General features: G+C 41.7%; 1 protein-coding gene across 5 annotated transcripts in view; it reads right to left on the bottom strand.

Annotated features, from left to right (window-relative positions):
• NRXN1 (neurexin 1) overlaps positions 1-24,051 on the bottom strand; it is a 1,005,506-nt gene that overhangs the window by 374,893 nt on the left and 606,562 nt on the right. For 3 of the 5 annotated variants that reach the window (XM_081100746.1, XM_081100747.1, XM_081100748.1), the window contains exon 1: positions 3,869-4,773. The exons of 1 other annotated variant lie outside the window; for it this stretch is intronic. In XM_081100746.1, the coding sequence (XP_080956872.1) occupies positions 3,869-4,124 (256 nt within the window). In that variant the 5' untranslated portion in view covers positions 4,125-4,773. Of the gene's footprint in view, positions 1-3,868; positions 5,097-24,051 lie in introns of those variants that run through there. One more of the 5 variants, XM_081100749.1, reaches the window with a different exon arrangement.

Here is a 24,051-nt window from a genome sequence, read left to right as displayed (position 1 = left end):
TGTGGGCCAGGAAGTCTTGTTTCTAAATCCTCTTTAACTGACTGGAGATTTGGCTGTGTGTGTGTGTGTGTGTGTGTGTGTGTGTGTGTGTGTGTGTGTCTATAGTATGCCTCAGTATCCCTACAAGGAAGATCATAATCACAACTCCCTCCAAAACACAGCATTCCTCTTAGAAGTTTAGTATGTGCACAAAAAAGTGCCTGGGAATGAGAAACATTATAAGCAAGATATTATTATCCTTATATAACAGCACTGGGTTACTTCAATTACAATCCACACTTTTAAAATCTGTTAACTTTTCCTTCTGGGAAAGCCCTTTTGCCCTTTAATAGTATAAGCTAATCATGGCAGTATAATTTCCGGAGCTCATAGTTGTGAGAGGAGAATGCCTGGCACTGGTGTGCTCGGCTGTGTGATGGCTTTCTCATTCCTTTATCTCCTGAAATTATTTAGAGGCTCTAAGCTAATTTTCAAAACTATGCAGAGGTACTTAGGAAAGCCGGGAGCAGAGACGGGAGCCTGAGCATTGCACTAACATCATTCTATGCTCAGCACACACGGCACATCACTAAAGCAATCCTAAATGAGCACCCTGGTCTACTCTCAACCTTCGCTGGCTTGAAGTAGCATTCTTAATGACAAGCAGGCTTGCTTTGTTATCTTTTACAATCACACAGTTTGCTGTTTATTTAACTGGGAAAATATCATTTTTTCTAGGAGGTATTTTCAACATTTACTTGTTTAAGTGCATGCAAAATAAAATGGGATCTTGCAGAGATCTCAAATGCTGCTTCTCATGTGCATGTAAAAAAAAAAAAAAGATTCTCGTCATAATCTCTGCAACTGGGTCAGCTTGCACAAAGATACTCTGGGTAGCCATGAGCGCTTCCAGCACCCTGCAATCCTTGTAAGTGACACCTCATAATAGTGCAAATGAAGCATGGCGTGATGAGAAAATGAAGAAGAATGAGCCCTCAGAGTCAACCCTGCAGTTTTCACAACATAGAGGGTAGATTCATGTCATTCCCCCAAATTCACCATGCATGATTTTTCTTGTACACTTTCAAGCATATACACGCTTTCCCTATTACGAGAACAATGTCTTATGATTCCCAGAAATTCTAATACAAACAGACTGGCTCATTTGTTCATCTATATACATAACACTTGCAATAGTCTCAAATTTTGAAGTAAACCTCATTTGCACCTGCCTGGATTTTCAGCTAAGAATTTACCATATTGCCATTCACCTTTTTGCTTCCCTTCACCCTCATCTATTAGGCTCAAAGATTATTTCCTTGTGGGCCCTTAGTCTAATTAGCTGAATATTGAAGGAGTTTACTGACCCAACAAATTCAACATCACCTCGTCCTTATTAGGTTCCTTTTACCACCACCCTGCCTGCCCTGCTCTCAGCCCCTATGCACGCCCCCACCCCAACACACACACACACACACACACCTCTCCATCCCCCACCCTAAGGCTTACTTCATCCTTAATGTCCCTTGATTATACTCTAGCCAGAGTTAATTCCCTCTTTTCAAGGGAGGGAATAAAGGAAGTAGGAAAAATTCACACCGGGTTTTATTGGGTGGATATTGGCAAGTTTGCTACTCTGATTTAAAAAAAAAAAAAAAGAATCAGAAAGCTTCAGCCCAAAGTGGATGGGGAGTTTCAAAAACAAACAACAGAACCTGAAGGAAAGAAAAAGTTCTCTGACTCGAAAGAACGATGCCAAATGCTACTCACACACCGTTTTCTCTACTTTTCTCCTATCCTTTCTCTTTTTCAATGATGGATGTGCCTGGTTTTTTCATTCACATTCAGAGACAATCACTATGTTCTGGAGGGAAAGAAATGCTTGTAAAGACCAGCAGACGGCGCCTGACTGGGGCAGAGCAGTGGTGGGCAGAGGAAGGGGTGCCCACTCTTGGCAGGGCCCCCCTAGTGTTCTCCTTCTCGCCACCACCCCCCCCCCTCATCACTGGGTGGTCTCCCCAATGGAGCCTGATCTCCCAGGAGAGAGGCAGAGCCACCGCAAAGGAAAAGTGAATATGTGTATTGGATTACTATCCAAGCTACAATTAGGTGCCCCACCCCTTTACCTACCCCCATCTAACTCAGCGCACCCACCCACCCACTCTCTGTCTGCCACGCCTGTGCCCTCACTCATCTCCCTCCCCTGGAACTCACACAATTCTGCACAAAGACAGGGCAGTGGGTGAGAACTGCACCCAGGTAACTGAGCAGCAGGCTGGGCTCCTGGTGAGAGCCGAGACTCCTTGCTGCTTCACAGGGCTCTATCCTTGATGTTACTCCTAGTTAAGATGCCCCAGTTTGGGGCATCACTTCCATCCTAGCCACTCTAAGCTGGAGAGAATGCTTGAGAGGGGACTGGGGAAAGGAAGGGATTTCTGGGACCCAAATGAGGTGTGTCTCCATGCCACTCCGAAAGAGGGGCTGCTAAGGGGAATTATTCTTCTCTCTTCAGGTAGGTGAAGCTATATGCTTTGCATGTCCCTGGGGAAGAGGGCCATCCTGGCATCACCGGCGGCTGCTCAGGGGAGAAGAATTACTAGGGAGCAGGACCAAGGGTCCAGAGCTGAACCGAGTCTGAAAGAGGGAGGGGCCCTGGAAGGAAAGGAAGGGGGGATGGAATATGAGAAAGAGTGTCCACAACAACTTTTGCCCTGCTTTTTAAAGTAGTGGACTTTAAACTGGGGGAGCAGATTGGAAGTGGGGAGAGATTGACAAACACAGTTTGATACATTTTTACTGTCAGTTCAAGGAATCTGAAATAGACTTTTATCTGAAGATGAGAGGAACCTGGTCTCACATTGCTGGCCACTCTGGAGAAGGAATCTGCCCCCCAAGGCTTTCCTTCACATTCTACTCTTCACACACACACACACACACACACACACACAAACAAAAACAAAACAAAAAAACCCCAACAGGATGAGAATAGCTTCTCTTTGCTCTAAATTCTCCTCCTCCAAGCAGACCTCCGGACTTACACCAACCAGCATTGGCTCACCTTCCCTCCCTCGGAAGCACTAAGCTGAAGAAAGAGAAAGCAAAGACATCCCTTACCCCAACAGCCTTCAGACATGACCTCAGGGAGATGGGTTGGGGTAGCCAAGCCTCCCTGCTGTGTTTAGAAAAGAGCTGAGCCTAATCACCAAGAAAAATAAGAGAATGTGTGTGGGGGGTGGGGGAAAGGGGTGGTGTGCAGAGGTCTTTTCTGAGCCTAGCAGAGGTTGGTCAGCCTCAGTTACCTTCCTACCTTCTCCAATTAAGGGAAGAGGTGGGGGCAAAAGGGACTGGACTCCTGTTGAGTGAGTCCCGGGCCCCCCGCCTTGGCTGGCACTGCCATCTGGCACACTCTGGAGGAATGTGCGGTCCGGAACCTGTCCCTCCCCAAGGCCAGGGAAATGGGCAGGAGGTGGGGCAGCCCACAGCGCAGACAAAAGGTTCTGCAGAGCCCTCCTCCCACTGGCGCTCAGGTCCCTGGGCTGAGCACAGCGCCCCATCAGCCACACAGAGTGACCTTCGGGCTAGTAACGCCCCCTTCCCAGGGGGCCCAGATGCCCAGCCAAGAATGGTCCCTTCATAGGTGCCCCACGTCTCTCTCCAGCACCCTCACCGGGGATGCCCCTCCCACCCCTCACCACAAACACACCGGATGCCTTCCCCATCCCTCTTCTATTGTCTTCAAAGAGATCAGTGGTTCCCACCAAGCACACCCAAACGCGCCTCCCTTTCCTGCGCTCCCATTTCCCTGAGCCTTAGGGGCTGAAAAGCCAGCGCGGGGTTGAAAGCGGGGAGGCCGGGAGTAACCCCGGAGAACTTGGCATCTCAGACCCACCGTGTCCGCCTCGCAAGGATGCAGGTGACCTGTAGATTGCAATAGGCACTGAATGATGCTTGCTGCTGCCATGGAAATGGTGGATGTGGTGCGCGCCCAAGCTGGACGCCCCCCACGCCACTCCTAGAAGGCCGCTGAGGGTGAGCGGGACGATCCAGAGCAGGGCCAGGCGCCCCCCTGCGCCGCCGCCGCCGCCGCCGCCGCCGCCCCCGGGCGAGCCCAGCTCGGCTCCGCACCGGAGCATCCTCTGGTACATGGCGGGGCGCCCGCGGAGGAGCAGCTACCACGGGAGGCAAAGTTTGGGGCGCAGGGAGGGGAGAGGGCACCCGGGAGCAGGCAGGCGGGCAGCTCAGGGTGGGCTGCGGGGCGCCGCCTCACCGAGCCAGAGCACCCATCCTCTCCCTCCTTCGGACAGTCTTCTCGGGGTCCTGGAGTCCGCCGCGCCTTGTCCCCCAAAGAATCCAAAACATAGCCGAGGCCGATGCAGCCGACGGGGGGGACTTGTCCCGAAAGGCAGCCCCCGAGAACAGCCAGTGCGGGGAGGGCGGCTGCTCCCCGAGTTCCAGGGCTCCAGGCTCTCCGGTGAGACTCCCAAAGAGTTTCGGGCGCGAGCGCGTGCCAGGGGGTGGGGAGCGGGGAGACGGTTGAAAGCTCCTCCCGGAGGGTCCTCACTTCTACATGACAGCCGTCCGCCGCCGAGCCGCTAGGTCAATCCGTTTAGCATTGTGCGCGGGGACTGGGGAGGCCACTTCGCCGGCCCAGCCTCCTTTCCGGGGAGCAGCAGACCCCATGGAATCCGGGCGCCCCTTCTCTCCACGCGGCCCCGGCCGGCGGGCCAGCTCGTGCCAGCCTCCCGCGGGCAGCGCGCGGAGCAGCGGCGCGCATCGCCTGCTCCCGAGGCGATCAGCGCCCGCTGCCTCCCGACACTCACACCAGGCGCGGGGGTCGGAGGCAAGAGGGCACCCCGAGGAGGGAAGCGGGGACTGGACGGGAGAAGCAGAGCGAGGGAAGAGCAGCAGCAGAGGAGTGCAGGGCAGAGAGAGGGAGAGAAAAAAAAAAAGAAAAGAAAAGAAATACCACACACACGCTGGCGCTGGCGAAGCGAGGGGGCTCTATGCAAATCTGCAGTCTCCAAATAGCAAATCACTGAAGCTGGGATGCAATGCAGAGGACGAGCCTATGTAAGGAGGGAGGCTGGTCTAGCTTCCCACAAAGATCACCCCGCTTTGCCTCTCTCACGCATTCTCCACGCATCCAAGGGACACGTGGATGGCAATGCGGGGAACACCTCAAAAGCAACTCTCCCTCCTCTGCCAGGTGATCCCTCCGCCTGCATTCCAATGGCAAATGGCACCCTTCCCCTACCCCTATGGTTTAGAGTAACCAGTGTCCTGAGAGCTCTGAAAAGGGAACGAATTCTGCTCTTTTTATTGGACCAAACTTGTTCTGCCAGGTATTCAAACCCGGTCTGCCAAAGATGGCTTGACACCATCTACTCAGGCATCAGGTCTGATGATCTGTGAATTACAGATATGACTCATAACAAAGAGCCCCCGTTCCCACTACAATATCCTATCTCATAAGGCGGTGGAAGTGCAGGGAACGGAAACACACAGGAGAAACGGGGTGTGTGCACAGGCAGCTGAGGGAAAGAGAAAAGGGGAGAGTGCAAGAGGGAAAGGGGACAGGTGGGAAAGTGGACAGCAGAGGAGAGAAACAGGAGGAATGAGCTTGCCTGTGTTTCAATCAAACACCTTAGGGATATTTAGGAACCCACAAGATCTCTATAGAAGCCCAGCTCTGGCGATTTTTTTTTTATAACAGCAGAGTTCTGTCTTCTCTCACGCTGTCTCATTAGGAAAATAGCATCAAGAAACAAAAATTCCTAAATCCAGTATCCCCAAGAAAGAGAGGACATTTATATCCCACTGGTGAAATGCTGTGTCTCTAACTGTGTGTCTTGGATGAAAGACTAGCAAAGCTAACACACATTAAAAAATCTCAAAAGCCAGCAAGCACAGCGAGTGAAGTTGGCAAGGAGGACCACAGTTCCTGAGGCTGGCAGCTAAGATTTGGGATTATGGCGGAAACACTCCTCCAGTTTCCAAAAGATGATAAAAACTATGACATGTCCAGTGACTGGTCATTTTCTGTCTTTATTTCTATGTAAAGAGAGAGGGAAACAACTCAGAATAGATATTACTTCCCACAGGCTTTCCTTGTCTATATTATCCCTTGTATCAACAAATGTGAAGTCCATATTGAAAAAAAAAAAAGTAATCTAGAAGGATTTCACTTAAATCAACCATTCATACAAGTGGCCATTCAGACTTCTATATTGCTTCACAGTCCATGCAGAGAGGGGACCCAGGGACACTGGGGGTCGCTCTGTAACAGTGTCTAGGGGGCCCCTAAGTCAAATCCGTCGCAATTTGTCATCTTAGGTTCCTGTCAAAAGTTTATGTCCTTCTGCTAAGAAGATAATTCTTCAGTTCACGAATTGAAATGGCTTAGCCATGCTAAAGAAGGTACATTTATTTACTTAAAGATGCTGTATCTCCTAACTTTCCCCTAACTGCTCAGAAACCAACAGACTCCAAATCCTGCACCTTCCACTGTGTCCTGTTGCCACCGTTATCCCTGGACCCCTTCCTCTTCATTGTATTCTTTTTTCAGCCTCTGCATTTTCACTCAGAGTCCAGGGTGGTGATTATTCATTTTTGAAATATCAAGTCAAGCTTCCAAAGGGAAGAAGAGGATATCACCCTCCCCGGTATGGTTCCAGGACCCCAGGCTCCTGTTGTGAACTTGATCTTTCACAGTGTTCCCAGGGAAAGAGCAGAGGGAGGGGGCCTGTGCTGCCTCCTTGGCACTGCCATTTACCAGTGATGCCCGATTCGTTACTCAGCCTCTCCCTGAGGCTCCCTGGCTTCCTTTATAAAATAGTCATGTTCCTATCTTCCCTAAGAATCCCACAGGGCAGGAAGGATATAATGCGATATTTAATGTGAGAGTGATTTAAAAGATACCAAATGCTCCCCACAATTAAGGCATTATGCTTTTCCTCCCATACAGGTCTCACCTATCGAGCTGATGAGCCTGCACAATGCGTTCAGTTCTTTCCATCTACAGGAAATGCAGAGCACTGCATTGCTCTCACTGCCCTCCTCTATAGTGTTAATCTGTCCTCCCCTCACCAACTACAGGAATTCCTGAAGGGGAACAGAGTCCAATCTTTCTTTGTACTCCCTCTAGTGCCCAGCATATGTGAAATGTAAGTCAGTCTCTTAGAACAAGCAGTTAATTCTCATTCTTCCCAGTTGTTATGGTCTATAAAGTCACTGTGAACACTGAATTAGCCAAACCTGAACCAATGCCCCGAGGAGTTAAGTTCATGCAAGCCGCTGGCCACAACATTTTTATCAACTAATCAATATATAACCTTGTTTTATGTGTTTTTCTGGTTAAAGACATCTTATTGAATATGTACTCTTGATTCATTAACAGTGAACTCACAGCTGACATCAATATAACTCAAGCCTGAACGAAGCTTACCTAATACCTATTTTCTCCGTAAGGTGTGCCTCAGCCTCCTTTGCTTAGGAATGTTAGCACTTCAGCATTATGTGTAGTGGCCATTTTAAACAGCAAAGTGATCAACAAAAAGCATACAAAAATGTGAAAAATGTGCCACTAAATAGACCACAAAAAGGCCCCTTGTTTATAATACAAGAGCTGAAACAAGGTAGAGTGTTGTGTTGTTTGACCTCAGGTAACAACATGGGTGTCGGGACTCAAATTTTTGCCACTCTGTGCATGTCTGTTAATGACCAGCATTGTGCCATGGGTGTTGATTTGGGGATTGCAATTTTTTTTGATACTTTTTAAAATTGATTTGAGAGAGAGGAAGGGATGAGGAGGAAGAGAAGGAGGAAGGAGGAAGAAAGAATCGGGGGGAGAGGGAAATAGAGAAGGCTGGAGGGAGAGAGAGAGAAATATCAATTCATTGTTCCAACTATTTATGTAATCATTGGTTGATTCTTGCATGTGCCCTGACTGGGGATCAAACCAACAATCTTGGTGTATCAGGATGATACCCTAACCAACTGAGCTACCTGGCCAGGACGTGGGGGTTTACACATTTTAGTGAGGAGGTGAATTCATATCCATAATTAATAAGTACTAACTATATTTGTTATTCTCTTGATTACCAGGGAAGGATGGGGCTGGGACTTTGGAGAATTAGTTGTATAAATTAAGCCATAGAAATAGAATTAAGTAAAGAAACTTCTGATCAACCCTCCCAAGAGAATTGAATGAAGAAGAGGCTCCCCGTCTGTCTTATATTGCCTGGGACCCTGGGAGATAAAGACGGGTTTAGGGAAAGGATAGGCCAGAAATCTCAGTTTTACTAGCGTCTCAAGAGCTAAAAAAGAAATATTTATTGCTTCCTTGACAAAAGAAATTGTAGCTGTAGTGTTTCGGGCAGATGTCTAGGGCACCTTTGCAATACTTAGGAGGTTCTAGCGTGGATGCTGTGATACTGATGCTGCAATATTTATAATAAATGGCTGTAATCTGGTGGAACAAAGAGTGATTCTCTGTACAGAGAGTAGAGCAAAGTCTTGTGAGTAAACACATGCCTAATCTGAGTGAAGCGAATAAAGCTTGCGCTTACTCTATGTCTCTTCAGCTGGTCAGTCCTTGTGGCTAGAAATACACTATTTAAAGGAAACTGAGGCAGCATTTGACAAACTGGGGTTAGGTGAGTGAAGAATTGGCTGCAGGAGACAGGGTGCCTGCCTAGCTCTCTGAAATATACTCTTAAATATTTCAGCATAGACCGTGGAGTATAAATGTGTGCTAGTGTTATTCTGTGTCCCAAGAGAGTCAGCTGCCTTCATCAGAAATTTATGCCCCAGTGTCAGCCAGAATTATAGAAGCCAGAGGTGGCTTCCAGAAGCCTTGAGCTATCATCATCTCTCATCATGATGTGGCTTTGCTAATTAATTACAAGGTATGTTAGAAGTAGGTTATCATCGGCTTGTCAATCGGTGTAATGAAAGTTAGAAATGGGTTATCTTTATGAAATCATTAATATTCAAGAAATGTGGGTTGGCCAAAATACCTTATAGACATGCTTTGCTTCTACTTAAATAGAATATGTGAATATAAGAGCCCTTTCATCCTTCACTCTAAGGAATGGCACCATAGCAATAGTAATAATAACTGACACATCTGTAACTGGCACAACTCTGAGAGATGTAAATGTATCAGTTCACAAAAACCACATGAAATGGGTGCTATTAGTGATCTTTAACAGATCTTAGTCACCTAATTCTGACAGATGATGAGCTGGATGATGCCCCTGCAATACTGCCATCTTATCTTCATGAAAACCTTTTTGGAAAGTCATTTTCTCAGGCATTTAAAATAACCAAGAGCTGGGACTTCATCAAGCATCCAGAACAGGCTCTAAGATCCTGTGCTTACTTAAATGTCTGATTCCGTAGCATAGGTTGGTCTGCATCTTACATTCACTATGACCTGGACTTAGAGAAATTCTTGGAATAGTGGTTAACCCTCATTCTTTTCTAACAACTGTGGCTACTGAGACTTACCAAAAGAACCTAATAGCTGTGCACGTAAATTGTCCTAGGTCCATTCACAGTTGATTTATGATGAATAAGAAGGCAGGTAGCATAAGTCAGACAACAGAGTTAAGAAATGAGAGATGGATTTGAAAGCTGAGGGGATAAAAACAAAGGAAACAGAAGGAGAGAGGAGAATGGATGGAAGGGAGGGTGTGGGGAGAGATAGAAAAGGACAGGTCATTTCAAATTATTTTTTCATATTCCAAAAAATCAACCCTTCTGTCTCCAGAAACAGGGTGGTTGTCAGGCAGACACTTTCAACCTTTCCGTGCTTTTCTTAAACATAATTGGACATTTTTACAGTTCAGTATTAAGCTTTTTAAATAAAAATGTAGACACTAAAAGCCGCAGAGGAGAAGTATATTAAAACCCATAGGCAGCACCGATCTTTTAAAAATTAAAAACGAGGTGATTGTCAGTCTTGCATTTCACGTTTCTACTGGTGTCAGCACAAAGGAAGGGGTGAGCAGATCCCACCTATTCCTCTACCTGCATTCAGGGCTGGGAACGAAAGAGAATAAAAAGAGAGACAGACTCCAAATATTAACTACTGTGAATAACGCTGCTATGAACATAGGGGTGCATATATTCTTCCTGATGGGTGCACAGGGACAACAAAAAAAAAGAGAGAGAGAGAGAGGCTCAGAAGAGGGGGTCATTGATGAAGTTGTAAAGATAAACCTCTGATCCTGTTACCTTTATGAGTTACTCCAGGTCCCTAAGGGTATTCTGAGAAACGAGCAGATTAGAAGAGCCCCAGTAGTAAGAGTAAAACATGAAAAATAAAAAATAAAGAAATGCCAGGCTAAAAGCATCCCTGGAGATTCTGTAGTGCAATCTCTTTCTTATTCAGATGATAAACACAAGGCCCAGAGAAGTAACAATATTTCGGAAAAGTCAGGTTTATGAAGTGTTTACTTATCTGGAAGTGCACTTTCATCTCCTGCCACCTATGATCCAGTCAGAGATATAGATTGTGAATTCAGTCAATTTAGCTATTACCTAGGACTGATATAATGAATAGGAGGGAATAGTGGGAACCCAACATCAGCCAGCATGATGCCCAATTCACTCAAATTAAAAGCCCGTATGTACAGTCTGACCTGTGAAACATGAATAGATTTATTCAATTAAGGTTAGCAGTGTTTAGGACAGAAGTACTTTATGTTCTCTATCTCTTCTCTTGTTTTATTTATGTAAAATGTTCATTTATGACATTATCTGCCTAAACATCAAGGAAGCATCATAGAGATTTCTCTATAACTACATCTTTAACTATCATGGCCATTGCTTGGGCACCAACCAGACATATGTCATCTTTCAACCACTGTCATCTTATATTGTCTGTATAGTCATTTTAACCAAATTGTGTTGCCAACAAACTCTTTGGATTTGAATGTGCTCATAATGTAGCAGGACAACTTGCAATGAGTGCCTGGCTATGAGTTTGAATCTGAGTTATTATTATTCCTGTGACATTGGATTAAATAGCCCTTTGTCCCAGTTTCCTCATCTTTAATATGATTAGAACACTGCATGCAATTCAATGGGAACAGTCTCTATAGTAAGCACTAAATATAAATGATTGTTATTTATTCATATGTACATATTTTAGACTAGAGGCTTGGTGCACAAATTCGTGAACCAGTGGGGTCTCTTGGCCTGGCCTATGGGATTGGGCCAAAACCGGCTTTCCAACATCCCCCAAGGGCTCCTGAATTGCAAGAGGGTGCAGGCCAGGATGAGGGACGCCACTGGTGCATGATTAGGGCCAGGGAGAGACGCGGGAGGTTGGCCAGCTGGAGAGGGACCCCAGGAGAGATCCAGGGTGTGTCTAGCCCATCTTGCTCAGTCCTGATTGGTGGGACCCCAGCAACAAGCTAACCTACTAGTCAGAGCATCTGGCCTCTGATGGTCAGTGCATATGATAGCACACAGTTGAGAGGCCTTAGCACATTATTAGCATATTGTGCTTTGATTGGTTGAACAGAGGACTGGGCACTTAGCATATTAGGCTTTTATTATATAGGATAGGTACTAAAAATGTAATGATAATATGCTGCATGGTTGATTAATTTAACCATATTCTAAACACTCCCCACTTAGTCTAAGTCTATGGTCAAGTTTGGCCATCTCTCCAATAATTTCTTAATTCAGCCTCTGTTTCTCTAAATCTGTGGTGCTCAAGCTTTAGTGTGGCTGAGAATCACTAAGAGGGCTTATTAAATCATAGATTGCTTTGCTTTAGATTCCTTGGATCTGCAGAAAGGCCTGATAATTTGTATTTTTAACAAGTTCCAGGGTGATGCTTATACTACTTTCCAGGGAAACCAGGTTTTCTGAACCACTGCTGTCTGAATGTTGAAGTCTTTGACACAGGTTTTATTAGCAACACAGGGAGAGCTTTCTAATTAATGCTCTCCTTCGCAGTGTACTCTACACATTGATAACCATGTTGTTCTCAGATCTCTTCTTTAAATAACTCTTAAATGCTTCAGGATGTCTATCATATAAACTTGCATATCCTAATCTCACACCATGCAACCATAAAATCCCTTTACTTAGAAAAAGCTATTTACTTTTTCTTTCTACCATTTGTATTTGAACTCTTCTTTGGTTAGCCTAACCAGTGGCTAGGGGCAGGAACACAGGCAGGGCACCAGGATTCTATTCTGACTCTACTAACTTGCTAGACATGTGGCCTTCAGCAGATTATTCAACACCAGTTTTATCATCATTAAAAGGAGTGGATGTGGGGTTCTTGTGTGGCTTAAATGAGTTGACATTTATAAAACATTTAGAATAGTATCTGGTACATAGTATATATGTATTATTAGCACAGCACTTATTTATTTTTAGAATGATTAATTCTTTCTTTTTAGGGGAGGCAGTATGGAGAAGATAAACCAGAATGGATGAAAATGCTTTCTTCCATATAAAACATAATACTGGCCATCCAAATAGTCAGTCAGTATAAAAATCCCAGGAAGACCCCTTCAGATCTTGGTATATCAAGCTTCGAGTCTGACCAGCATCAGCTACAGAAAACTTCAATGTCAAAAACTGACCAACTGGGATCTGCTTGCCTGTATTCACCAGCACAGTCTAACATTCTATCATATATGCCCATGATTATAGAAAAAAAGAAACATTGAGAATGGAAGGACAAGCATAAAGCAAGTTCAGGGTGATATAAAACCAAAGACATCATTTTCAAATACCCTAGTAAATAGATATGTAAATCCGGAACCAGAAATCATGCACATCCCATGAGTCCTATTTCCTGAATGCCTAAACACTTAGAACATAAGCCAGTTTGATCTTTATAAATATACTAGTGTCCTGGTGCACGGATTCATGCACACTGAAAAAAAAATAATTAGAAGAAATATTTCAATATCACTATTCGCCCTTTCTCTATAATAGAAATGTCAACCGAATTCACGATTGACAATGACAGATGGAAACACATTCATGCGATTGGTGCCAGCGAGAGCTTTATATGTATCACGCGTGTGCTAGTCAACTTAGCCTTTTATATATATAGAATCAACTTGCTTAATTAGACCTGCTTTCTGATGTAGCTAAACTTTCTCCAGCCCAGTGAAGCACCGCAACTTCTCTTTCAGGTAATTGTCAGCAACACAGCAGTAAATATCAACACAAAGCAGACTATTATTGTAGATCATGCAGGGAGAACAAAGGGTAAAATACTTAACTGCAGCAGTGTTTGACTATATTCTGCTCAGTGAGAAAACCTGAAGTCTTTTTCAAGGTCTGCCATTTCTTATTTCTTTTCAGTAGGGTCAAATTTCTAAACTTTCTAAATCTCCGTTTTCCGGCTAACGAAAAGAAAATAGGATTCCACCGAATCTCCTATCTACCTGCTCCAGGACTTCTGTGAGGATCAAATGAGATGAGGCATGGGAAAACGCTTCACAGACATTTGGTTATAGTGTCAAATGTTTTCACCTGGCTACACAGCAAGTCATATTCCTGGCTGAAGAAACTGTAAGGAGGCTAGTCGCAAGGGAGAGGAAGCTGAGCATTGCTATATGATGTCATTACCCAGTGCCCACAGCAACCATTTCAGGACTGGGCTGGGCTGTGGGCCACATTTTATGCAATGGGGTCTTGGCAGCATTGGCTGCAATTTAGTGGGGTGTCACTCCAGGGTGGTTGCGGGGCCTGTATCCCACTTGGGGGAAGCCAAGTGTTGCTTTGTGGGCACCAGGCCCCTGATGCCATTTATTAAATGGCCTGACGCTAGGGAAAGGAAGCCGGGCGTTGCTACATGATGTCATTATCCAGCACCCACAGTGACCATTTTGGGGCTGGGCTGTGGGAAGCATTTTGAGCCATGGAGTCTCGGCAGCATCAGCTGCGATTTGGTGGGCTGTTGCAAGGCCTGTGTCCCACTTGGGGGAAGCTGAGTGTTGCTTTGTGGGTGCCAGGTGTGCAGTGCCCTTTCTCTGTAAATGGCAGCTTCTGCATTGAGCATCTGTCCCCTGGTGGTCAGTGTGCATCACAGCAACTGGTCAGATAGACACTTAGCATATTAGCCATTATATATATATATATATATATATATATATATATATATATATATATATATATTTTCTAATCTAGAGCATGCATTATCATTTGAATGTACTGAAAGGGATTGAATCATGCAATCTGAATCAAATCTCTAAATAAGTTTATCTGGGGTCTATAATCTAATCCCCATCCAATTCAGGACAAATATATTAGATTTTACTTTTTATCAGAGTTGTATTTTGATGTTAGCACAAGAGTTAAGTTAGTGTGACTATCCCACTGTAAAGATGTGTTTGAAGATAAAATCAAAGTTCTTTAGGATGGAATATTAAGCCCTTTAAAATTCATCTTTATGCTGCCTTTCTTGGTTTACCTTTATCTCAACTTCTGCCACTTCCCCACAAAGCATCCTAGGCTCCAGCCACATGAACTTCTCTCTTCCTTAGACATACTATCACCTCTTTACTTCATTGCCCTTGTCCATATTATTCCTTCTGTAAAAACTATTTTTTCTCTTTCCTCCCTCTCTTAATTTCCCACTCATCATTCTACCCAATTTTAGCACATACATATCTGTTGGAAACTTTTCTGAGCTTTGCCAATTAATTGCTGCTTTCTTAAGTAGAGACTATTAACAAGTATCTTAAAAAAATACCCAAGATATGTGATAATGTATTCACTTTATTATTGTGCTGAAATAATAAAGTATCAAAGCAACTAGTTAAGTATATCTACATGTTTAGGAGTTTTAAATAACCAACTAAGACCACCAAAAAAGGGAAACAAATCCTCTCAACTTATTCTTGCAGGTATTTCGGTTAGTTCTTTTAGTGCCTAAAACATACAATAAATTTAGGCTGAACATTAATTTGAAGGCTAAATAAATTGGTTATGGAGAATAATGGAATTCTTTGTCATATTTTCCTACTCAGGCTATAAATGGATGTCTTTCTTTCCCATACTATGTAAAAGAAAAAAAAAATACCACCAATCCAAGATGCTTGCTGCCAACTTGAATTGCAGAGCAAACATTTATAGTGAACTTATAAATCCTTGAGAATAGGGTTCTATAATGGAAACACTGGCACCATTTTAACTATAACTATAACCATTCAAATAATATCACTACAGCAGGACTTATAATCTAATATATTTGTTCTAGGATGGGTAAGGAAAGATTCAGCTCTAGGTACAGGAAAAACTTTCAGTGGTTCGATTCAAAATGCGTGATCATTTCACATATTTCAAATCTCTTAGAATACATCAAAATGAAAACTTATACTCCAAAACATTTATTCTTAAAATAGATTATATAGCCCTAGCAGGTTTGGCTCAGTGGATAGAGCATCAGCCTGTGGACTGAAGGGTCCCAGGTTCGATTCTGGTCAAGGGCACATACCCGGGTTGCAGGCTCGATTGCCGGTGGGGGACATGCAGGAGGCAGCCGATCAATGATTCTCTTTCATCATTGATGTTTCTATCTTTCTCTCCCTCTCCCCTCCAATCTTAAATCAATAAAAATATATTTTAAAAATATACATATATTTTAAAAAATAATATATTATATATATCTACACATATATGATTACATATTTGATACTTGTATAAGAAATATATCACCTCTGAAGCATTTTGAAAAAGCATTAATCAGTGGGGTTTTTTTTAATCTGTCGTCTTTTTCTTTCAAGAGAAAATTACTTTCCTCAGACTTTCTCTGTTCTATTACTGAGATGATTCCCCCTGAGAACTGTGAGTTTACCTTGACAGGTGTTAGTAGGTCTGTAGACCTCTGTGGAATTGTTCCTGGCTGTGTTGAGGTACAGTAGAAAACATTACGTAGGCAAACTAACACACTTACCCCATTGTGTCCTAAATAAAATAAACCACACAGAGAATAGATTTAATCTACTAATGTCTTCCTAATGAAGCTTTCATTAAGGATATGGTGTGGTCTTCAATATTTAGCACATGATAGGTACTGAAACAGAGCATTTCTGATGACTTTTAAATGCATACATGATAATTGCTTCATATATTATTTTCCAATGAACTAGTTTACCCTTTGATTGCTTTAGCCACCCAAACAAAGAGATACAAGAAACATTTCTAGACTTAATATTTTATATCCAAATGGAGAGAAAAAGAAATGAATGTCTCATCTACTATTACCCTTAAATAATTTAAACTAGATTTGCTTTTCTAATTTTTAAGGACAAAGAAAGCTTCTAGTTTTCTGTGCAATGTACAATTTGACTCATTAATAACATTTAGGAGTCAAGTGTTTAGAATGAAACTGTTTTGGCCCAACTCACAGTGGTTTGCTTTAAAATAATGCTACTTCTTAGCACAGCAACCATCACCTTAAGTTGTGATGAAAAATGGAAACTTTAATGACCATTGGAAGATTAAGTGCAAATATAATCAATATTTCTTCATATTGGCAATATTTTGATTTGTCATTTATCACAGTAAAAATGCAAAGCATCTCGCAGAAAAACCTGTCTACTTCAGAAAAATCACTACTTTTGGAGAATTTGCTGTCCATTCCATCTCACATTTACAGCAACGTTACCAAAGAGCGACAAGTAAGTCACAGCCTCTTGCTACGCTATGCCAAATGTTTAACTTCTCATTTCAGGTCCCCATGTAAATTATCTCCTGCTGTGGTATAATCAGAGCTGTCCAATCCAGACTTGAAGATCCTATCAGACACGTTACTATTACTATTAAAATGTACTCATTTCAACTATTGTTTACAGCCAAGCCTTACAGAGGCAGAAAAACAGATTTGGTAGAAGAGCAAAGGTGGGTCTTGCCTCCTTCGGCAGCAGCAGGGAGAAACAGTATGAAAGCAATGGATCTTGAAAAGCAATTTCCTATTTTCAAGATTAGACAGTACCCTCTTTTGTACTGTTAAATCAAAGTTTTAGTTATTTTTTCAAGTAATAACTAATTTTTTTCATTTACATAAATAGTCTATAGAGAAACTGCAAGAGACCCCCAAATGCATACCTCTCAGCCAGCCAATGGAAGAGATTAAATTTGTTTATAAAGCTCTCCTTTATGCAGTACTGCTTTGAGAAAAACCTTTACACAGCATGGGGGGTGGGGGGGAACAACAACTAAACTAAACTGCCACATAAGCAAAAGATAATTAGCTCAACAAGGAAAAATATGAACTGATATGAAAGGGTATTTCTTTTCTTTAGGAAAAATATAGGTGATTTCTGTTTTGAAGCAGTTCCCATTTGCTAGTATCAGAAAAGTGAAAATTATGTAAATTTCAGCAAATGTTTGCTTTACTTTTTAGGGTCACAACAATATTAACCATTGTCATCAGTCAATATTACATTCAGATTGGAGAAAATCCATAGCGCAAAACTGTGCTCTGGAATAGCAATGTGAAAATCCTAATCTAGTTAAAGTGCATTTACATTCAAGGAGGAGGAAGGCATACACTTAAGTAAAGGCAAATAACAGTTACATGTGTCACATGTGGTAAAGGAAAATCAAGAGCCTCTTTTCCACAGCCCATTTTTTAGAGGTTTATTGCGAATGTGACTCACGTTTAAGGAAGTTGCACATTTTCTCTGCTGAAGATTATCATGTCATATAATTAAGAACAAAAAGTCCCCATTGCTAAATAATAGGATTGTGACAAAAATGTATAATTTATTTCAACTTATTCCTCAGTTGTCCAGTTTTATCTGTCTAGAGTCGTGCCCTTCACACTATTAGCTGATATCTGAGCTGCAGTGGTTGATTAGAGGATAAAGTTCCAGCTTTTATTTTAATTGCCTTTTTTTTCCAATTTGTCAAAATATTGATGATATTAAAGCATTTTTAACTCAACTGCCTATAGAGACATTGAGAGCAAGGAAAGCAGTCCATTACCACAGTAGGTATGCCCTGTTGCATATATAACTGGAGTAATAGTTTCTACATTTAGTGACTAATATATTGCACAAATTTGGATTTTTTTTGATGAAAATTAAAGAGAATAAGGAATTATAAAAGAGTACAGATCTGTAACCCAGCAGAATGAAATTTGACTGTCACAACCAAATAATCTTAGAAGAAGGTTGAAGTTGTTCAGTATGGCTGAGATAAGCAGGCTTTGGAGAAATGATTGATATTATTCTCACCCAAGGTACATTCCTCAATCCAATAATAAAGCAATAAAAGCAGGTTAGTTGAGCAAACAAAGTTTGAATACACTGGGTTTCCAAGACTGGGAATTAAAAAATCAAGAGTTGGACTGCTGACAGGTCAAAGAATGGAAACTATGTTGTGATTTCCCAGATAAAATAGTGTAAAAATGATATGACTTGTAAGAAGACTCAGTGCTGGTACTAAAGAATCCAATAGCCTCCCATGACTTACTAGGTGGTACCTATATAGGAATACCAAGATGCATTATAAAAATCATTGCTCAATTGTAGTTTATTTCTCGGGAGTTGGGGAGGATAGGAGGGCAGCCCAGTCTTTGGTTCATAGGTCAAACTATCAATCTAGAAGGGCAGTTGTGACAGATACTTCTAGTTTTTACTCAATATCCATTTTGCCATTTCCCTGGGAAATTGAAACAATTATTTTTTTTTTTTTTGGAGGAGGGACTAAAAATACTTGCTTTCCCCAACTTCCTCAGAGTCAGTGCCTTGTGACACACTTAATCTTTAGAAAATGTTAATGGAAGTCACTGGGAAAGGTTATTTTAAAGAGGCAGACTTGGACAGCATGCCTCTTCTGCCATTTTTGCTACAAAACCATCCAGTCAATGCCTATGGGAAAAACCCCTTCTGAGACTATGAATTCAAAGTCACACTCCATGGATGGAGAAGCAAGGAGACAGACGAGCCTAAATACCTAATGTTCCCCTGAAATAGTTCCACTAGCCCTGTATCATCTACCTCTGGACTTATTAAATTTGAAAAATAAATGATCTTCTGTTTAACCCAATGTCAGTCAGGTTATCAGTCCTTGAAAGCTAAGTGCATACCTAATATATAACTAACTTCTTGGAAAGATGATTACCCAGATGAGTAACTCAGTCGCTCTGGGCTCTGGGAAGATATTTATCCTTAAGGAAAGTAGATAACATATTGCCCCGATTTTTAAAGAGTCAGAATATGCTTTGGGTTCCTTCAGAACCACATGCACTTAACAAAGTTAAGTTAGTGGTTTTAATAAAGGGGTCCCATTTAAAGAGGATAAATGGGAAACATTGCTATCCAAGGCCCTTGAACAAGAAGAAAATGCCGTTGAATAAGTTTCATACTTAGAGAATTTCAAAGCAGCAGTGTGCACAGCTTAGACACACTTATTGACCAGGTGCTTACCACCTATTTGGCAAGGGCTGTTTGCAAAGTTTTAAGGAACAACTATTGATCTAAATAATTCCTTTGCATTTAATATTCTGTCATTCTGCAAGGCCACTATTAACTTTGACGTACACATGCAATTACCTGTCTAAAAAGGTTCAATTGCCCTAACTCTTGGGTACCACACCATGATTAAATGCATATAAGCAACAGGTTGTTGACTTGGGCAGCCAGAAAACCACTGTGGCATAAGATCGATAGTTACATTGCCTACCGAAGAATGTCTTTGTCATTGCTTTCTACAGTCTTTAAAGGCTCAGATAAAAATTTAAACTTGGACTTTGTGTTGTTGTTGTTTTTCTGTGCACATTTTGCTCATGCAAATGAAAATAAAAATTACCTAAAAAAAACTTTTGGAGACCTAGAGGAGTGAAGATTGTTTACATTATTGTAGAGTGCATAAAACTCATTTTCAACTGGCAGGGCATCCTCTCTCAGACTCCCAAATGCTTCAGAACAGGAAAAAGTAACAAGCATAAATGTGAAATCCTGCATGTAGGTTTGAGAAAATCAATAGCATAAGCACAGGGTGAGAGGCCTAATTCCGTAGTCCTCAGTGCAAGACAGAGCCGGGAGATTTTCACTGAACAACAAAGTATAATGGACAATATTTTGATGTAACTGTTAAATAAATACCCATACGAATTGAAATTTAGTATGCAGTTCATTTTTCTGAACTTTACATAAGACACATATTGGGGTATGGTTCATCATACTAGGTGCCCCATTTTAAAAGATACATTGACGCCCAGACCGGTTTGGCTCATTGGATAGAGCGTCGGCCTGTGGACTGAAGGGTCCCAGGTTTGATTCCGGTCAAGGGCATGTACCTTGGTTGTGGGCACATCCCCAGTAGGGAGTGTGCAGGAGGCAGCTGATCGATGTTCCTCTCTCATCGATGTTTCTAACTCTCTCTCCCTCTCCCTTCCTCTCTGTAAAAAATCAATAAAATATATTTTAAAAATAAATAAATAAGTAAAAGATACATTGACAAGCATAAGAGTGACTACCTGCTCAGAAAGGCCATATTCAACCAGGAGTGGCAGAGACTAAAAGGAGATTATTATAGACATCCTCAATTATTTGAAGGGTTTTCATATAGAAGAAAAGAAGGCTTAATCTTTAATGGTTTTGTAACTAGAGGAAAAGGCCAATAAGTGGAAACAGATTAATAGAAAAGCAGATATTAACACTCAGCATAAAAGAAGGTTCCACAAAGAACCTGTTAAAAAGTGGGGATTTAGGACTAATCTTCATTTCCATAAGGTAGTTTCTGATATCCCCTGTCCTGATATCTTGCTGTGAATATTTCCTTGGGCAAATAAATTATAAAGTTTATGAAAAATAATAAACAGAGTTTTAAGTCTAATTGTCAGCCAAGGAAACTGAGAGTAGATTCCTCTGTAAGAGTTGTAGGGAAGGGACACAAAAACCACCTTTGATGTATCTGTGTATCCTGGCTAGGCAAGCAACTCATCTCCAAGTAACCTTCTGCGGAATTAGGTAACTATCCACAGGAAAGCAGACTCATGTTAATCATACATACTTTCAATCACATGCCTTTAACTCCAGGGAAAATATTCCATGTTCTTCAGGGAGGGATGGGGTAGAGGAGCCCCTTAACACATATAAGATACAATTATTCTAACATTAAGAATCTAATAAGATATGGCCACGAGTTGGGGAGCTTCAAAACAGTCTAAAACAGGGGAAGAGAAAAGACTTCATCGAATAATAAAGAAGAGCAAGGTCACAATGATCTGAGAAAAAGGTGGGTGGCAAATCACAGCAACTGCAGAGAAGAGGGCCAAGAACATGTAAAACAAACAAGCGTTAATTTGTTGTACATCATGTATAGTCTATGTATTCTCCACTGGACTCTTCTGCATCCAAATTATGGATTTCTGACTAAGTTTATTTTGTGTACTCCATTTGATCATGAGTATAAAGAGCTGTATCAGTACTCATATTAGAGGTGAATTCCTACCTTTTTATGACAAATTACTAGGATAAATCTTCTAGGAAGGTAAGCAAATCCTACAATTCCAAGTAAATGGGCTCAAATAAATTAAAACAGCATGATGAGCCTTGCCTTCTGTATTCTGGTAAAATTGATACAGAGCAACCTTACGTCCTTTCAATCTGAAAAACTAGCCAGATTTTATTTTTTTTATGATTATCTGTTGATGATGCCCCTCCACAGCTATGCCAGTAGTCTCAAGGCCCGCATGTCTGAAGGTAACTAGCATTTCTATAGTAGGTGATTCTGAAATAACCACTGACCCACAGCTCCCACAGGAGTTGCTACTTGAGTGGCGACCAGCATTCTCTCCTGCCCATTTCTGTGCGCTCTGACATTCCTAAAAGTACGTAGACCAATCAGTATCTTAATTTCTGGGTATTGGAGTGGAGGAAAGTTGAGGAGCATCATAGAATCACAATGGACTGGAAAAGGTGGTATGAACTGAGCTAATAGTAGAATTCAGATAAAAGGCCAAAAGGAAGCAATAACATGTACAATGGCCATGGTTAACAGGCTAAGGTAGAAAAATCTCCTGATGGAGGTTATATATTCTATTTATTGAAGATTCTTCTAAATTTCTACCTCTTCCATAAATACTCCCTTGTCTACACTCCTACTTCCTTCACTTACTTTCTGCACCATTAATTAGACACAATTTTAGCCACTGTGGGTTGTTTTGCAATTCTGTATGCAGGCGTAGTCCCTCCAGGTATACAGCAGCAACATTAGGGTAGGGCCTATGTCCCATATTGCTCTGTTTCTCCATTTTATAGGTAGTCATTTCTTTCAAAATGCAAACTGCTGACCACTTACAGCACTTTCCCATGAACCATGATTTAAAACTGTATTTCACCCTGGACTTGCTGGATTTCTGGGGATGTGCTCAGGAATCTGCATGCTTCACAACAGACTGGGCACTACTAGGGCTCACAACACTTGCCAGCCTAAGGACTCCCACAGAGAAGGTGCTCGGCACTGTCTGCTGCTGCTGTTAAGAATGCTTCCTGGCAAGTCTGTGTGTGTTTATGAGAAACAAAGAAAACTGATCTGTTCAGGGTGTCCTTAGTCAGCCATGAGACAGTAAATGCCTTCAGGGTTCATGTCCTGCCCAGGTAGTTCTTTGTATCTCCTTTTATTTATTTATTTTTTTCTATCGCACTAGGCACTACCTAGAATGCACTTAAATAACTGTTTATGATAAGGGAGAGAGAGAGAAAGGTGAAGGAGGAGGAACAGATAAAAAGATGTGTTTATGGTTGGGAGGCATCCTGGGAAGGTGGTTATTTAAAAAACAAACCTCTTTTACTTTGGTGAACTGGAATTTAAAAATGCTAATGAAGTTTCTATTTAAACCTTTCTACTCAATTCCTTTGCTCTTCTCTTGCTACCACTTCAAGTTACTCCCAATAGTATTTTTGAGATTACTGAAGACAGTCTGTGTGGACTGAACATAGACCGGACCAGAAACAACTAGCATAAAGCACATGTGTACTATAAGAGTAAGGAAATATTGATTGCTATTTCTCCTCCTAAGCTTGATGGAAAGGAAATCATTTCCATTTCTATAAGCACATATGTTTGCATATGTATGTCTGCACGTATTAATTGCTTCACAGGGATAAACTCTGGCAATGATCTCTGCCCATTAAGGGCAGTGTTAATGAGCTGTAAAATGGATTCACCCAGTCACCCATGCCTTTCGACTTTTATTACAAAAGGCACTCCTCATCTTTCCCTTAGTTCTAACTCCCACACAAACCTTCTGTGCTCTTGTCTTATTATTACAAATAGCCAAAAGTCAAAATTGGAAACTGAGACACAAGAACATGTTGTTTAAGTCCAAACCAATAGGAAAATGAGGCTTTATCACATGTATTCATTAGGACTCATTTTAAAAAAAATATATTTTTATTGATTTCAGAGAGGAAGGAAGAGGGGGAGAGAGAAGGAAACATCAATGATGAGAGAGAATCATTGATCGGCTCCCTGCTGCACGCCTCCCAAGTGCCCTGACCGAGAATCAAACCATGACCTCAAGGTTCATAGATTGACGCTAAAATACTGAACCATGTTGGCCAGGAAGGACTCATTTTTATTATTTTTTTTTTAATGAGAGAAGACCCCTGTTCTCTATTTCCAATTCTCAGTCTTAAATGCAAGAATTGCTTTCTAACAAAATAAAATATTTTATTTTATATTTTTAGAATGTAAGATCTATACACGGAAAGATCTCTAATCACTATACCTTACTTATGAAGGTTCTGTGATTTATTAAGAATTGCAAGTTAATTACATTATAGACCAGATTCCTATACCAGGATCTATAAGTAAACTTCAAAGGGACTAAGAACCTTTAAAACTGTATGCAAATTGTGTGTGTGCATCTGTGGATTTTTTATAGAAAGGATCCATAATTTTACCAGAATCTCAAAAAGTTCCTCAACGTAGCTGGGATAGCTACTGTTGGAACCTAATTAATAAATATTTTTAGAACTAAAGTAGAGTAGGAAGGTCATGTAATCCAAACTTCCAGCCAATATTATCCTTAGATAATATTTCTGATGAATAGTATGCAACCTCTACCTG

Source organism: Myotis nattereri (assembly GCF_964212035.1).
Source record: "Myotis nattereri genome assembly, chromosome: 10".
NCBI lineage: Eukaryota > Metazoa > Chordata > Mammalia > Chiroptera > Vespertilionidae > Myotis > Myotis nattereri.
The sequence above is the reverse complement of the archived record's forward strand: the minus strand, read 5'-3'. Positions and strand labels throughout refer to the sequence as shown.